The 18,721-nt window shown below is 40.7% G+C and overlaps 1 protein-coding gene across 1 annotated transcript in view; it reads left to right on the top strand.

The window, feature by feature from the left end:
• acsf3 (acyl-CoA synthetase family member 3) overlaps positions 1-18,721 on the top strand; it is a 34,345-nt gene that overhangs the window by 7,105 nt on the left and 8,519 nt on the right. Inside the window, exons 5-7 of the mRNA XM_010778259.1 lie at positions 6,048-6,193; positions 11,216-11,313; positions 11,592-11,718. Coding sequence (XP_010776561.1) covers positions 6,048-6,193; positions 11,216-11,313; positions 11,592-11,718 — 371 coding nt within the window. The remainder of the gene's footprint in view (positions 1-6,047; positions 6,194-11,215; positions 11,314-11,591; positions 11,719-18,721) is intronic.

Below are 18,721 nucleotides of genomic sequence, written 5' to 3'. Positions count from 1 at the left end.
TCCGTTGGGAGATTTTTCGTTTTCCATTTTTTTCTCCGGGGCATACTGACGTAATTGCTGCGGAGGCTCCGCGCCACACACACACACACACACACACACACACACACACACACACCACACAACACACACACACACCACACACACACACACACCACACCACACACACACACCACACACCACACCACACACAACACACACAACAACCACACACACCACACACACACACACACACACACACACACACCACACACACACACACACACACACACACACAGCCTTACTTTTCTCAGCCGCGGAGCTCCCGTACACACACACACTCGGAGCTCAGGCTGTGAATGTGTGGCCGTTTCATCAATCGCGAGAAACTGCTCCAAGCCAATATTTCAAGGATACTACGTCATCGAGTGCCGCCGAAGGACTGTTCCAATCTCCAGCATACTTGGAATTCCACCGAATTAATTCGAGGCTGCACATGGGTAGACTTCGCGTCCTTCAAATCCCCACCAATGCTTTGCGCACGGACCAATTTTCCAAAAAACCCTGGGAGGGGGGGTGAATGGCTGAACCGACGCAGCACAGCACCACATTTATAAATGTAAGTATGTAGTAGCGGTAGAACATGTGTTTGGTAATATGTACTTGTTGTATTTTATCACAAAAAATGTGTTCCGTGAAAGTAAATCAAGTTCAATTCGATAGACATCGTGAGGTATTTGTTTCGGTACAGTTTATGTGAAACCGTTAGGAGAGAGGGCACACTTGTTAGCCTGTTCCATTCTTCTTTGTTTTCCGAAGCCGGTGGGCTTGGAAGTATTGCTTGCTTCATTCGAAGAAGTGACCTTGGAAGTATGCGACACCAAGCCGATCCTCGCGATGAGGAAACGGCCTGTGTGTGTGCTTCAGGTCTTGCAGACCCCACGCAGCAACCCAGGAAACTACACACAGTAATCCAGCTCACACTGTCCGCTCCTCAAAGGGCGAGTAGCGAGCCCCGGCAACGTCCGCCCCAACACGGCACCAACCCCCACGGCAAGCTTCTCAATCTGTTTGGTCATTCATACTGGCGTCATTTCTGGTTGCTAACAAACGCCATTGTAACGCATAATCACTGATTGAACAGAACAGAGTGGGGCGAGCTGACCAATCAGAGCTCAAAGGGAGGGGGGAGGGGGGGAGGGGGGGGCAGGAGCTCCAACAAGTCGTTTAGGGACAGAGGCCGTTTCTCAATCGCGAGGATACTGCTTGATAGTCGCATACTTCCAAGTCACTTCCTTCAGAAACGAAGCAAGTTTACTTCCAACCACGCTTCGAAAACAAAGAAGAATGGAAACAGGCTAACAAGTGTGCCACTCTCTCTAAACGGTTTCAACATACTGTACCGAAAATAAAATACCTCCAATGTCTATCTAATTAGAAACTTGCTTTACTTTCACGACACATTTTTGGTGATAACAAAATGCAACACCTATCCCCTCGTGTGCCTTGGCAGTCTCAGAACACATGTTCTACGCTACTACATACTTACATTTAAATGTGTGCTGTGCTGCGTCGGTTCAGCCATTCTCCTCAAGGGTTTTTGAAATTGGTCCGTGCGCAAAGCATTGTGGGGATTTGAAGGACGCAAAGTCTACCCATGTGCAGCCTCGAAATTAACCCCAAACCAAGGACGTGGCCTCGTTGGAATTCCAAGTATGCTAGATTAGAACAGTCCTTCGGCGGCACTCGATGACGTAGTATCCTTGAAATATTGGCTTGGAAGCCAGTTTCCTCGCGATTGAGAAATGGCCAGAGAGTGAATAGTACATGCTATACACAGAGATTCTGTATGAGAAACCAATGTGAGTTTGGAACATTGAACGATGTAAATCTATTTTAGTAGACCTCAACAATGGAATTATGATCAGTAGAAATGGCCATGACATGGGACCTTTAAATCTTGATTTGGCTCTTAAACTGTTCTTGAGGTGTTTTAAAATGTAGATTAAAATGCTTCAGACTTTACCAATTGTTGAAATTAAGGCAAAATACTAGAACATTGGAGATACTCTTTACATTTTTGCGTCATTTTATGCATATTAAGAATCTTTAGAAACGGTGTGAAACAAAAATGAGGTACTTTTGGTTTGACAAATCATTCACAACATGAGTTTGTAGTAATCAACACTAGTGGGTAGCAGATTTACACATGATCAGTTAAAGCTGCATTTTGGATATTTTGCAGCAAGATATCACAAATGTAAAACTAAGGACCTGATGCTGAGAAATCATATGAGTGTGAATCAATCATGAAACCCAGTATCAGTTGGTCTGAAGATGATTTAGCTTCTGGGAGCAACAGATAGTAATTCTGGGGTTACCTTGTAGCTAGCAGTTATGTAAATCAATCATTTGTCTTCCAGACATTGGTCATTGTTGACAGTGAACAACTTAAAGCACTAGTTGGAGTTCAGAGACAATGTATACAATGTGATTGTGTATTAGCTTTGAGATTAAATCTATTCATATATATATTAATAAAAACCTAAATCATCTTCAGTCAACAGCAATCTGCCAATGCAATGCAGCATATGCGTTCTTTTGTTTCCCATACCGAGTATTTATCTGGATTCAACCAACCCTCCTTCAAACGTGATTGATCAATACTGCTTCCACTATACAACATAATACAAAATGCTATCAAAACCACAATTCTGTCATGTTTCATATGTAGATAGATTGAAAGTCGGTAAATTGCAACCTTGTGTTCGACCCTCACTAGTCTCTGAACCAAATACCACCAAATTCACATTTAGTTCTGACCTCATTCTCAAGCTTGGTTTTCAGTTTGCTACTTCCTGTTTGGGGTCAAATGACACCACTTTGTCCTGGATATGCAGGGTAAATCTACTGTGTAACAACTTGTGTACACTATTTTGTGTGATGTTCATTGAGACAGGAGCATTTTAAAAATGGTAAATTGACTGCATTTTTAGAGTCCTTTCGTTGTCCAAGATACCACGTTGACTTTAATTAAATGTATTATGTAAACACATTTAACATATAATATGTTAGGTTAGTTGGAAGCAATAATATTAAATTGAACCTAAGATGTTTGATCTAAACCTAATATTATTTGGACTGGGAATTTAAGGGTCGCTGGTTCAAGTCCCCACCAGACCTAAAATATGGAGTGTGGAGTGTGGAGTGTTGAGCAAGGAACCAGCACCACATCCCCCCCCCCACCCCCCATTGCTCCCCGGGCGCTGTACAATAGTTGCCCACTGCTCCTACTACTAGGATGGGTTAAATGCAGAGGTCAAATGTCACTGGGTTTCATCCTACGATTCTAATTGCTTTCAACTAACATAATACAGTTATGTGACATTTGTTTACATAATACATTTAATTCAATTCAACTTTTCAGTTTTTCAGTGTGGCAGAGGCTACTATTCAATGTTCTAGCATCATGAGCAATATTCACATGCACACTGACGCCATCACTTAAAGTACCTTTCACAAAGACATTTAGACACGTTGACTGCAGGGATCAGACCCCCGACTGATTCGAGGATGACCGCTCTACATACTGAACAACACACACATCTTACCACGTCCTGCTCTAACATGACCACAGTTCAAACTGTATTGAGTGTATTCACCTGCATCCTCCAGACTCCCAAACTGGCTGATCTGACTTATTTGACTGATCCAGCTGTTCATCTCCTCCTCAGTTTTGGCCACCAGGTAAAAGACACGAAATGTGGTCTTCACCACAAAGAGGTGTTTGCCGTTGAAGTCTCGTTTTATCCTGAGCTGCCCGTTGAGCATTTCCACCTCGCACTCTTTCAGGTCGATGGTGCGGATGGGCTTTTTGGAGTTCTTGCTTTGATAGTACTCCAGCACATCAGGGTTGCCGCTCATGCGACCTCTTCGAAGCACAAACCAGCGTTTCCTCCAGGCCTGCAGGGAAACAGCACAGAGTGCATCTTTTAACTTTGTGCTTACTATGTGATATTATTCACAGTCCTGCATAATTCCAACAGTTTCACCCCCCCACCATTGTATTAGTCATGACCAGTCATGGGAATAAGATCACAATAGCTAACTTAGCATATTGAAACTTTTTTTTTGCTTTTGATATGGTCAGTAAGAGGAACCTCAACTCCGATTTCCCAGAAGTAAGGAGAAGAGGAAGTTAACTGTATTTAGCAGAAAATGTCTAACACAACGAAAGAGGTATTTATACAGTGCTCTGTCACTTCTTTACACGAGGACTAAACTCAAACTAAATACTGAAACTGGGAACAGGTCTTTGTTGCCCCAGCAATCTGCATGTTATATGTAACGCCCAAAACGCCTAACAAATCATACGAATGGTAATGATGCATTTATATTTTCACACTTGGTTTTGTGGTTTTGTGTGCGTTGTGACACTCGACTGGAACTTTTGTGGTGTGAACTTAAAACGAAATGTTTTGTTTTGTGGGTAATCTGCTCCTGCACAAGTCAGTTGGTACAGCCTGTGTTTATACCAGGAAATGGTTAGACACGGCCAATAACACTGCCAAGTTTAAGAGGAAACCATAACTACACAGATGGCAATTTGATCCTATCCATTTTTTAAACATGGAAGGCTTGAGCTCCAAAATATAGGTTGTTTGATAAAGGAGCTGGTGAATAATAAAGAAATGCACTTTTTTTTTAATATCATTCCAGTTTAATACAATAATTGGCTTTTCTTAAAAATCCTTAACTCATGGAACGTTTAATAGTTTTATCCAGAGCTTTCAACCACATCTCATGGTCTTCCTCAGCAAATATATTTTGCTTTCAATATCTGAATGAGTTTGGATGAATGAGGAAGACCCTGTGTTGATCCTAAGAATTGCAACTTTAATATTTATTTTATAGCAAATCATATTTATAATTGCTTGAAAAACCATTATGAACTATTTAAAAAGTCTACTCCATACTGTTTATCTTTATAATGTTTATCGATGTTTAACCCTTTGATGCACGAGTGACTGGACCCTACACTCTTCCATAAGTGGGTCAAAAAGGACCCGTATTAGAATACTATGTGTTTTTATGCAATTTTTGTCATTTTGGTTAAGAAAAATCACTTGTATAATATGTAGTATTATATTTTGGTTCACACTAGAAATATTTTATATATAATATTTCACTATTTATAAAAAAAAATTACATTTTGAAAATGCATGCAGGTCATTTTTGACCCACTTATGGAAGCTTGGGCAAGTAATACAAAAACTACAATTTCTTAAAATGTATACAATTTCAATAAAAAATGTGAATGGCATGATATCCAAAACATGTTTTTTGAGGAATAGCTGGAATATGAAATGATAAAAAATGTTAATTACAAAGATACTTCAAGAATACCAACTCACCGGGTCAAAAAAGACCCACTTATGCACCTAAGGGTTAAGAGATTTTAAACCATTTAAGACCATCTCAACACTGAACAAAGGAATATATTTTGAAAGAATTGTAAGCTGTTAACTGGTATGCATACATATTGGAGTACTGATCAACTATTGTTTACAAGGTTCTTTATTGCCCCTTGATATGTTTTGATGATGCCTGTTAAAAAATGTGTGTTAATAGGTGACATCTTTTACACATTTGTACATTGTTGTATGTTATGATTTAATTCAGGGGCCTGTGATTGACACGGTATGCGACTATATAATAGCCTATTTAACACAATAAGTCATCAACTCGCAGAAAACTAAATTAATGGAATTGTAGGAAGGCGGTGCGCTCAGAACGAATTTAGAAACAGTTCCATTTGAATTTCCAAAGACACATGTATCAAAAAGATGATGATATGTATAGATGTTTTCATTTGCATTGATGGTATTGGTTATCGACCATGTAATCAATACAGGAGGATGTGCGGTTAAACCTCTCATCTGATCCCCTGCTCATTTACATTCTTGATAGACTTGAGATATAGACGTTTTACAAAGTTGTATGGCATAGTATTTCCTAGTTACATGGAGCCTGAAGTCTTTCCCTTCATATTCGGCTCTCTCTCCCTGCAGGCTGATGGTCTCGGGCTCAGCTGCCCTCCCTCTGCCCACCCTGCAGCGCTGGGAGGAGATCACAGGACACACTCTGCTGGAACGCTACGGCATGACAGAGATCGGCATGGCACTGTCCAACCCTCTGAAGGGCCCACGCAACCCAGGTACACAAGTCTGACTGACTGAATACACTTCCAGCATTCGTCCACCCACACAAACACTTATACTTGTGCTCAGTATGGAAAAACATATATAAGGGGAAACCATAAAAAGTATGAAAAGAGTGAACTAAAGTTAAACTATTTCAGAGTTAACTCTCATCCTGCAACATCAGGTGGAGAAACACTAATGGCACAAACACAGCTGAAGGTGTAGTTCTCTCTTCTTTCCAAAAATACTAATTACAAGCAAATGCTGGACGAATGGCAGGAAATACAGAAAAAACATCTGATAATGAGCAGTTAATCATTTTAGAAACCCTTTTATTACAAAGAACAAATCAAGGGCAACATTTCTTAATGTGCTCTTAACTGGTATGAACATCAATAAAGGCAAATTACAGGAGCAAATGAGCGTTGATGTTAATCACTTTTTAAAAAAATGGTAGTATAAAATTATTCACTTTGGGGGAAGAAAAATGACATCAACGTTACTTCCTCTGTCAGTTGCTGCTGTATAGTAATTAAGCCCTACATGAAGCTGGCATTACTTTTAAAACTTTGCTAGCTTATAATTATCAATCAACAAACTTGTAATCAGTGATTTATTCCACCATAATCACATTGAATAGATTTATATTTTTAATCTCGGAAACATGGGCAGGGAATTTTAGTCATCCGATTTTTTTTTGGAGACTAATTTAAAAGGAAATGATTTCATGGAGCAGAATATTCAAATATCTCTCTATCTATTGTTCGGCTTCCCGCACCAGTTTGATTCAGTACTTGGGCTTCATGTGTTGTGTTTTATATCGGAGGCATTTATTTTTTTGTGGTGGTGAGATGTCAGGTAAAACCCCATGATCCAAACAACACCTCCCTCGCACATGCAGGAACAAAGGCAAGGTCTGGAAATGAGGTCAGACTAGTGCTGGTTGCTTTCTTCTCCTGTCTTCTCTTGTCCTCCCCACCTCCATCTCTCTCCCCCCTTCTCCTTCCTTTACTGCTCCCCAGCCAACTCTTCCTCTTACAGGTAGAGCTAATTATCCTGGAAGTGGATTGGGTTACCCTTTGTCTGCAGTTTTGTTGGGCTCTTGTTTTGTTTGTTTGTCAGGTAATGTTTGGCATAAACTGAGCAGGCTGTGTTTGATTCCTCTCTGGTGATTATCAAGAAAGGTTGTTGTTCTATTGATGTTTCCGCTGCAGACTTTCGTCGAAGATGTGTGTATGTTTGTGAGTGTCTGCACTATGCAGGCATGAGCTGGTGCCTGTTTGAGTCAGTGTGTTCTTGTCTTGTCTTTAAGTAGGTTAAAATGGATCAATAGCAGCCACAGGAAACACTCTCAGAAGAGCAGTGGAGTAGAGTCGCCATCTCCCCCCATCTCTTACTCACACTCCGCTTCTCTTTTCTTTTTTTCCCTCCGCCAGCTAAGTAGCAGCCAACTCAGCTCTTAATACCCTTATTGATGGCAATTGTATTAATAATATTCTACTGTATTTAGGGCATTTAATTGGCCTGATTTCATTGTGTAGTTTACAGATTTGGAGCATTCCAGATTAACAACATTGTGGCTTTCTAGGTCAAAATGCCCTTTTTCATACGTAAATATACGTGAGATTATTTCCTCTTCATTCTTTATATCTCATAATTATCTCCCTCTGCTGCTCTTTTTGATGATTTTTTTTAAATTCCTGCCCTTTTTTAAAGAATATTTTTGTTGACTGAGACAAGAGTCAACTTCTCACTGTCTCGCACTACATCTTGTCTTCCTTCTGATGTCCACCCAAAGCTTTATGTCTTTCACAAACGTCTTGGAAGAATAATTGTCGAACGTCGTCATACGGACAATCATTCCTTCTCCACTCCACACAGACCTGTTCCCACCCGGCATGTAGCAGTAATAACCTGCCTGTACGCTTCAACATGGCTCTCAATCTTGTTGAATCATCCAGAACAGAATGCTTCAAGTCTCCAATATTTCTACAGCTCCTGTCATGAGAGGAAAGAAATGATGATGGAGGAGGGCAGAGATAGGGAGAGAGATTCCTTGAGTTTAACCTTAAATGGATTTTGGATATGTGGTAATTGACCAGGAAAGGACTGTTTCCCGCTTTTGTGTGGATGTGGTATTGTTATTATAAAAATGTCTCAAGCATTCGTGGAAGATCACTCTGTCTACACATCTTCAGCCTGATCAGAGGAAAAGATGATCAGGCTGACTGTTTGACCTTTTTTTGTCTGGGTTTTGTAAATTCTTATTTACAATATTTGTTTTAAAGAATAATTGTGTTGTTTTAGGCCATCAGTAGTATAGTTATAGTTTTGGGAAGCATTCCAATTACAAATAACATTATACCTCCAATGGTAATTTCCAAGATCTGGGAATGTGGTGACATTGCTAAGAAGTCTGAAAAACACAAATGATTAGATGGGTTAAGGAAAAAAAGCCAGATATATAGCCACACCTATTTGAAGACAAAGAAACATGTTATTACTGAAACTAGCTCTTTATTACCATCATTACAATTGTACTTTCAGTATCCACCTCTAAATAGAGTGGTTTAGATAATATTACTAAACTGTTAATGGGTAACAAACATAACAAAACAAGTTTGATCAGCTTATTGTTTAAGTACCTTACCCCCTAATCGCTTCAGTTAACCGTATTTTTAAAGTTGTTCTGAATAATTACACACCAAAATACAGTAAGTTGAAAAGTCCCTGAAGACATTAATCATTTTGCACATCGCTGTTCACATTAAAAGTGATAGAAACAATTGTGCAACAGATACAAAGAGAAAACAAGAGACCATTTCTAACCCTTGGCTCGTTGCTCAACTCCACACAGCTCGAGAATCACAGATATCCTGGGTAAAATATGGTATTGTGAACTCTGTGGAGTTACAGGGATATTCAGACCCAGCTCCTCCCATCCCAGTCACACAGGTGTGGGAGGTAGACGCAGCTTAACCCTGCTGAAATGTCCTTGAGCAAGACAGTGCATTTCCTCTTGATCCACTCTATCCTCCATACTGTCTCTCTAATGAAAATAAGATACCAGAGGCAGCGCTTGCTTTAACTCTCAATCAACCTTGTTCACAACGTCCAAAGCAGACCAGGATGCACTCATCATTATAACCCGTCTGGCTTCAGCTTGTCCGACCTTCGGACTTCGAAGCGTCTGCTAGCCTGAAACTGAAGCCGTCTTGTTACTTCTTTGTTTAGTTGGTTTTCCGTGCTGAGTGCAAGTGATGGTGTGTGTGTGTGTGATAGACATTGCCAATCAAGACCAGAGTGGATTAGATCAATATGAAGTGAGAGAATCACTCTTTAATCTGGACCTGACCTGCTCTTTATTGGGAGAGCAGTGGTCTGTGAAATGGTATAATAGCCTTAGGGTTATACACACACACACACACACACACACACTCACTCTCTCGCTCTCTCTCTCTCTCTCTCTCTCTCTCTCTCTCTCTACACACACACACACTACTTGGGAGAGCAGTGGTCTGTGAAATGGTATAATAGCCTTAGGGTTATACACACACACACACACACACACACACACACACACACACACACACACACACACACACACACACACACACACACACACACACACACACACACACACACACACACACGACCACTGAGACCCTCTCCCTTAGCCCCAGTGCATCGTTTGCTATAATTACCTGGTTCTTGAGGACACACTCGCACACACGCTCCAATATGAAGGCTGACACCACCTTTCATTTCATGTGTGAATTTCCAATTTGTAACACTTTGTTTACACATTTCTTATTAATAGTTACACTTAAAGATTATGGCAGTTCACAGTTATGAACAGTTTTGACACTTGATTCTTATTATATTACATCATGTGATATAAATGTTTTTATAACCGTGCTGCAATGAAAGCCTTGTCATGCATTTTGTACTGAAGTTCTGAATGCTACAGGAGTAAGAAACGGGTCCGAAGATTCTTTAGTGGATGATCATGTGGATGCTTGTGTAGCTTATCTTCTTCTTCTCTTCTGATTCTGACACAGACACAGGTCGGTTCTTTAAAACGCGCATTTATTCTTGGAGTTATATCTTGTAGCCTCCATTCTTCTGTTACGCCGTGAAAACTACAACGAACAACACACTGTATATACATAGCCAAACACATTAGCATAGTGTGCTACACATACAAATATATAAATGAAAATAGGACATGACGCCCACATGAAAACATAAAACAAATACCTCGTTGGCCGCTTGTCATGAAAGGAGATTTGAATCTTTAAAGTTCCCTTTTTTAATAACTTTGTGTCACAATGATATATGATGCTCTAAGCAGAGCTTCAATAAAGACATCAACCCATGTTGAGTTGCCCAGTGCATCAACAAAACACACAGTACCAGTACTTGAACAAACATTAGTTCCTAGGCACAAGAAACAACAAACACTTATGGTCACAACGTATTAGTTATCTGTCTGCATATTGGTGTAACATATAAAACAGTGTCGGAGGAGAGTGATATTTTAAGTAAACGTTGGACTTAATGCCAAGGATGTTGCAGTTCAGTATCTTTCTGAAAAAACTCTTTCAGTCCTTTTTATAAGTGGCAACATCCTTCAGTCTATTCTGGGCCTGGTATCTATTTTTAAGAGTTCCCATATTTAATTTGATGTTGGAGAAAATAGCTGTGTCATGCATTGCCCCACAAATCTCCATTACTGTACAAGTAAGCAGACTTGTGGTGACTTGAGACGAATGGCTTTCAGTTTAGTGTTTTACGAGCTCAGCAAACCATTCAGTGACCAGTTATGCCCTGCGGACAGAGGATAATGCCATTTTGGAAGAGAGCACTCCCACTGTGGTTGAAATCCTGCACTAAAGGATGATGACCATCACTCCACTGGTTATTGCCCATATAAGTGTTCCAGTTATGTGGAGGAGACACAAATCATCCCATCTTGCCTTTATCAGCCGACATTTCCTTTTTACATTTTCTGTTATTGCTTGTTTTTTTGACAGGCGCTGTCGGGTTGCCTCTTCCCACTGTGGATGTCCGGATTGTTATGAATAACACTATCAACACCACCATTGTGGAGGGAAATCACAGCGAGACTCAGGTATTCAATAAAGTATCCAGTTATTAAACTTATTATTTGCAGACAGTGGATGAAAACAATTATTTGATGCACAATTCCAGAAATACAAACATATCAGATATTCAATTTTTTCTGTATTTCTTAACTCTGAAATTCAATTCTGTTCAGCATATGCTGTCTTGCTGTTGTTCGCTGGAACAACACTCATTACTGGATAGTGCTCTAAATTCTGTCTTTCTTTACTTTCTTTCTTTTACGTGTTCTATCCTCTATCCCATTCTCTCTGTAATGTATCGCAGGTCCGTCCAGGTCTGGAGGGAAAAGAAGGGGAGCTCCTAGTTCGAGGTCCGTCTGTTTTTACAGAGTACTGGAATAAACCTCAAGAGACCCAAGAGTCTTTCACTGAGGACGGATGGTTCAAAACAGGTACTAACACCTCCTCTCTCCTTCCCTTTTCTGCTAACTCACACACCGGCACTGTCCATGCACACACTCTCCCTTAGAGAGAGTGAGGTCTAACACTAATTGCATCTACATGGTTGGTGCTGTCAGAGGGATTCACAGGAGGGCGAAAGATTTAAAAATATGTTTTCGTCTCTGCTGAAGGCTGCACTCTCAGAGTTTGATTTTAAAAAGTAAAAAAACAGGAGTCCAGTCAAGGTAGCACACACACGCAATTGTGTGTGTGTGTGTGTGTGTGTGTGTGTGTGTGTGTGTGTGTGTGTGTGTGTGTGTGTGTGTGTGTGTGTGTGTGTGTGTGTGTGTGTGTGTGTGTGTGTAGTAGTACGTAGTAGTGTGTGTGTGTGTGTGTGTGTGTGTGTGTGTGTGTGTGTGTGTGTGTGTGTGTGTGTGTGTATTTTGGGGGAATATGAGGAATGATAAATGGACTATATGTGTTTTTGGTGCTGCGGGGCATTTTTCCTCCTAAGTGGTTGTGACTGCTCTGCGTTTTGAGAAACCAAGTGTTGCTGTCTTGCTCTTCTTCCGTGTGTGTGTGTGTGTGTGTGTGTGTGTGTGTGTGTGTGTCACAGAAAAACTGTCATCAGAGGCTCTCTCTCTCCCTGCAGCCCAAATATTCTCATTCTTCCCCCCCCAAAGGAGCTCTGCTTCACTGCAAAGACACCAGGAGACAAACTTTTAAGTTGGCTTGGGGTGAGTGAAGGGAGGCTGTGTGATACAGGAGGGTGGGCAAAAGCAATTGGAGCCTTTAATTGGCCAGTAGGCAACAGGAAGTAAGAGCAAGAAGCCAAAAGAGTGAGGAAAGAGCAGTAAGTATGTGGTGGAGGGGTTAGAGAAAGTCTGCTACAAAACGATGGCATGAAAGGCCCCAGAGAGGGTGGGGAAGGGGAGCTGATGGTGGTGAAGGGGTCGAGGGTGAAAAGAAGCAAGGAAGGAGGAAGTGATGGAGAGCAACGCTGGGCGAGGCGGTGGGAGAGCAGGGCAGAGTGTGTTTAATTGGCTTTGCAGGCTGGAAGGACAGAGATCCAGAGCACAGCAAGCTGCTGTCACACTCCATTACAGCCGCTGGCCACATAATGAGAGCCCGTGCAATCAGCTCCCCACAGACCAGTCCCTCAAGCCACACACACACACACACACACACACACACACACACACACACACACACACACACACACACACACACACACACACACACACACACACACACACACACACACACACAGCATGAACTGCTCAATAGGAAGCTTTCAAACACATTCCTTGCCTACCCACCTGTCTGTGCTCCCCGATGCCAACTTAAACACACACACACACACACCTTTACTTGAACTGAGGCTCAGAGGCATTGTTGTATTTAGAGCTGTGTATTATAGCAAAGTAACACAGAAAAGCATTTTTATTTATTTTTAAAGTATCATCATTTTTTATGAATTTATTGTCAAAGCATTTAATGTATTCATTGCCATCGGGATGTTAAGAGCATTCCATGGAATATAACAAAAAGTGTTTCTGAAATAAATTACATACCCCACCTTTAAGACTGAATAGATAATAAAATAAACCCACACAAGATAAATACACGTCCACACCCGACTCTGTATGTCTGGGAGGGAGGTGTTAGGATGGAGACTCCTTGCTCTTAACCCTTTTCTTTGCTTGCTACCTTCCTTCTCACACTCTTACCGTTTTTGCCCTCACACCTGCGCCATGTTTCACACTCCACCTTTTTCTCTAACACTCGGTCTCATCCTCACACTCCATCTCTGACTTGCTAACTCTTGATGAACTCTTGTCACCTTCCTACCGAGCTTTCTGTATCTCACTTTTTCCACATCCTTCTGGATTTCACCTTCAGGTCATTGAGGCAAAAGGAAGATATTCAGCACTAGACTAATTTTCAGGGAAAGAGATACTTTTTTTGAACACAGGCTGGTACTTTATCAATATTTCCATTTCATATAACAACGTTTTTGCAATATGTTTCCAGTGATTTCTCTATGTTTCTCTATGCATGAATTGAGGCCTAGTTATTTCATCCACACCCAAACTGAGTTTTAAGTCATGGAAAAACAGCGCTTTTGTTAAACTGCTGCCAGGGTGGGTGGAGATTTTTTTTGAAACTGAAAAGTACTGATCAAAATTTACAATTTCTCATCCACTATATTGGGGAATAAAGATATCAGGTCACTGCTATAAGCAACATTCCCACAGCAACCATCACTAATCCACTGCAAACGTAGCTGGTCTCGGACAAGAATTGTGAGAGCATGTCCAACTTGCTCTCTGGTACTGACTGCTCTTCAATTGGGAATCGCATTTCATGTGGACGGTGTTTTTTCAGTAAGTGCTTGTGTGACCAGGGATTGTTTTTTGTTGTTGACCAAAGTAGAAAAGAAGCTTGAGCAGTGTACATCTGGACTAGGCCTGAAAATGAGTATTAACAGGTTGATAACTTTTTGTGAAAGTCATGTTCCTCTCTATCTAAAGCTAGATTTTGAAAAAGCACTTAATACTACTTAATGTATGACCTAAACATTTGCATCCTTGCCCATCAGCTAGCAGAACTACATTGAGATAAAAAAAAAAAGAATTACAATAATTTAAATATCTTAAAAAACCATTGTGTTTGGAAGTGTGGAAGACGAAGTCTGAGAAGTATATAAAGCTCACAGAGGAGACTGACAGGCCAATAGGAAGAGGAGACAAAGGGAGACAGAAGAAAAGTGGAGTGTAAGACGTGGAGAAGGAGTGTAAGAGTTTAGATCAATACATTCTCGACTGGCCAGAGGTGTCTTCTGTAGTGCGAGCGGGCGCTGTGTAGCATGACTGGCAGCTCTATATGGAAGCTGTCACCTTCTCCCGAGTGCTCTCTCTTTCCACTCATCTTCACAAACATCTCGCAGCACATTGATCCCCCCGCCTTTTTTAGCTCTCTTTTTTGTGCTCATTCTAGAGAATAGTCTTTCTGCTGTCCATAGCTATAATATGAGTTCAGCTCACTTGACCACACTGCAAGGGCTTTTGTTGTTGGATTCAATGTACACATGTAAACACGGCAAGGAGGTGGCAACAAAGGGGGGAGAAAAGCAAGCGATAAGCTAAAGTTGGTGCAGTAAATGTTGGTTTAGTCGGTGCTTTCAGAATGAATTACAGTGTGATGTTCTGAAGTAAACCATAAATAAATGTATGAATTCATAAATTAATAAAGACTAGTGGGAAAAGAGGGAAGCTTAGGCATTAGCGATTGAGCGGAAGCTGTGTTTTGGGGCTAACTATTAACCCTGCCTTTTCTAACGTTACATTATTTATTTGATGAGGCAGAAAAAACAACAAGGGGGTTAAGTCTTCATAGGTTTCCCTTAATTTCACCCTTAAAGGTGGGGTAGGTACGTTTGAGAAACCGGCTCGAGATACACTTTTTGTTATATTCCATGGAATGCTCTTAACATCCCGATAGCAATGAATATCTGAAGTGCTTTGACAAAAAATCCCTAAAAAAATGTCATCTGTGGAAGCCGTAGTGCTGTAAAAAGCACGACCAATCATCTGAGCCGGCCCGGCTAAAGTAACTGGATGGCCTATCTGCCTGTCAGCCTTCCATCTGTGCACAAACTTATCTCGTGCCCTCATTGGTCATGTGCGCGTTCGTGTGTGTTGGAGGAGGGGCTCTGTAAGGATTTTTTACGGTTGTGTATTTTCAAATTCTAGCGCACTCGAGCTGGTTTCTCCAAAATTACCTACCCCACCTTTAAGTAAATGTTATCCACCATAGGAGCTACTTGTGTAACCAAACTCAGAACCAACATTTGAAATATATTTTATGTAATATACATTTCTACCAATATTTCAGGATGCACCTGCCATTTTATTATTTTTATTTAACAGGGACAGTGCACGTTAATTAACATTTCTGTAAATGTGCCAGAGTTAGCCATGAAGCTATTTTTCATCTGTAGTCCCTCGACAGATTGTATAAGTCAACCTAAAACACATTTCATTTTAAACAATACAATCAAATTAAAACATGCAACACACATTACTAGAATACTTAATTAAAAAATAAAACTAGACTATTACGATCTTAGTTTATGCTGCAGCATTTCTGTTCCAAACACACATTTTCACCAAAGGATCATTAAAGTGATGAAAGTGATTCACTTAAGAATGACTGTCCTTTTGTTCAATTGTGTTTTTTTCCTGTCTGTTTTCATCTACTTGCGTGCGATTTATAGATGTAACCCCAGCTGTAAAGGTGAGCTTGGGGTCTGCAGGGTAAATTCTCCGCAGTGTGGCTCATATCCCGCAGAGCCATCACTAGTCATTTGTGCATCGCTCTCTGGCTCCCAGCTGTGCTCTCCTCTTCCCTTCCTCCATCCCTCCCTGTGTTCCCAATGTCACATTTCACCCCAAGTCACTTTGTGTCTTCCTAACAATGTCAGAGTCCCCAGTGGGCTTCACCAACACCCCACCCCACCGGCACTCTGGTCAACCCCCGCTGTCTCTGTAGCATTTAAAGCTAAGGTGTCCACACACGGTGGTCTGCGTTTTATTAAAACCAACTGCAGGTACATTATATTTAAACGCTGCTTCGTGTTGGTCACCAAATTCCCGGAGTGCTTGGCGAAGCTACTGCCATTTTGTTCTCTGAATATATTTCCTGCTAAAAACATATTTAAAAAGAGGGTTTTGTTGGAAAATAACTTGTATTTCCTCTTCTAAATGCAAAACGAATCTGAATTTTTAAACCTGGTTTGCTCATTGTTCAGCCCTTATAATTGAGGGCTGTTTTTTGGTTGACTATCAGATGTGTGTGACTCAGTGCAGAGAAGGAGCATGTAAATGGCAGCTAAGTAGTTTGCTTGATGAACATGCCATATCTGAGACAGACATCAATCCTCAAGTTGAGCTTGTTATCTGCTGGTGGAGAGGCAACCCAGTAAGGAATGTAATCAGCAGCACGAATGTAAAGCAATTCAAGCTCCTTTAATTGCGTTATATTAAACAAATTAGATCACTCATCCAAGTGCAAAGTGCTTTCTTGTACAATATTAATTACAAAAAAAAAGAGCTGTGACAAAAGTTAAGGATGATAAATAATGTCAGAGTTGGGATTTCACTGCTTGGCTGTCTGTTATTTATCCTCATTAACTCTTCCATCTAGGCATCGGAGCTTTAATGTGGAACATTAATATTCATATATGCTAAGTGTTTACAGTCGCTCTGAGTAGAGTCACGACTCGCATCTAGACCTCGCTCATCTTTGCGCAGATAAGGCTCTCCTCTCCACAGTGATGTAGGACACTCAGCTTTAACCTGCAGTGTGAGAGTGTAGGTCCTGATGAATGTGCTGAAAGACTGTGACTCCACTTACACCTTCTCCTCATTGGGCTCACGCTAACACTTCATTAAAGCTAGTGCAGAGATACGTTTAAAAACAACATGGCTGTATCTCTAAAAAGCAAAAACAGTTTTTAAGTTTTTTGGATGATAGGCAATGAGTGTTTAAAAGCTTTGTATCATCATTACATATTAGAATCAGAAGCATTTATTGTCATTATACAAGTACAATGAAAAGAGTAAAGCTGCTCCTTTTTAACGTGCCATCGAAACATTCAGAATACACAACATTCAACAAAGACACGCAGATACGTTAGAGTAGAACCTGGTTTCATGCCAGCTATACAACAATAGATGTAGCCTAAAGACATAACAATCACTCAATGATGCACACAAACATTGTGAACAAGTGAGAAATTCATTCAAATAGAAAGTGTGTGGAAGATGTTCAGTATAAGGGAGAATCACATCTGCTTTGTTTGGTTGACAAAAACTGCTTAAGTTTCAAGTAGTGGATGGTGACTTGGGTTTGGGGATTTTTAGAATACAGTAGCAAATATATGTTTTGTTCAAAAACCTTTAACCAACTGCTTGAGTATCTGTAATTGGATTTGGATTTTTTTTGCCACGCCCTACTCATTGAATTAAATGTTCCTTTTTCAAGCTTCTGAGTGTGCAGAAAGTCAGAATAAGGATATATGATGAATGTGGATATGCTTGTATTTTGAAACTAAAAGTATGTACTTTACATAAGGCTACATGGCTCTCCATGATTGAGTTTGGTGTGCACATGCAACATAGAAGTACATAGTACTTAGATCAAGGACAACCTCACATTCAATTACAGAGGCTCAAATAACAGTTATTTCTATTTATTTCAGTAGCCGCAGAAATCTGTCATGTAACTGGAAGGCTGGGACTCGATGACTGTCACCTCCACACAAAAAAAAAAATGTTGTGCATTTTTAGTCGCCTCTTTCCATCCCCGACACCTCCAGCCCTGACGCCAGTGGCAGACAGGCTGAAGTGTTTTTGTGATGTTGGTCTCTGACATATGTCACACTCTGCCCTTTTCGTTCACACACTTTTTGTCTAGGCAAAGAAACATGGGCAGACTATGTGTGCATCCGTGTCTGTGTAGTTTTAAATTGCCGCGGTGAACTTACATTTTTGTCAGGATACACACAGATAAGCAAAAGACTAGAAAATAAATAAAATAATACTTTAAATTCAAAGTTAACAACTGTAGCGGTTCATATTTCTACTCCTCTTCTTTAAATCTTTTCAATTTGATAGGTTTGGTTTACCATTAAAGCTGGAAAGAATCACACTGATGTCGACTTCCTTGAGTAACCAAAGATATGTCAGCAGGAATGAAGGCCAGCCATCAAAGTTCTGGAAAATTTTCAAATGTCACACTCTAGCAGAAATTCCACTTAAGGCACTTTTGTGTGATTCTGAAAAAAGATGCTGCCGGCGTGGGAATTTGAAAGATCTGTTGATAAGCACCGGGGGGGGGGGGGGGCGGGGGGGCTTGCTACCCACAGAAGTTGTTTTTCGGCCTGCTAAGAAAAGATAAATTAACGGCTTAAAATGAGCTCTGTTGGCCAGTTTTAAGAAGTTACACTGT

The sequence above is a fragment of the Notothenia coriiceps genome, unplaced genomic scaffold, assembly GCF_000735185.1.
Source record: "Notothenia coriiceps isolate Sejong01 unplaced genomic scaffold, NC01 NC01_scaffold00000339, whole genome shotgun sequence".
NCBI classification, from domain to species: Eukaryota; Metazoa; Chordata; class Actinopteri; order Perciformes; family Nototheniidae; genus Notothenia; species Notothenia coriiceps.
This window is presented reverse-complemented; position numbering and strand designations above follow the sequence as displayed.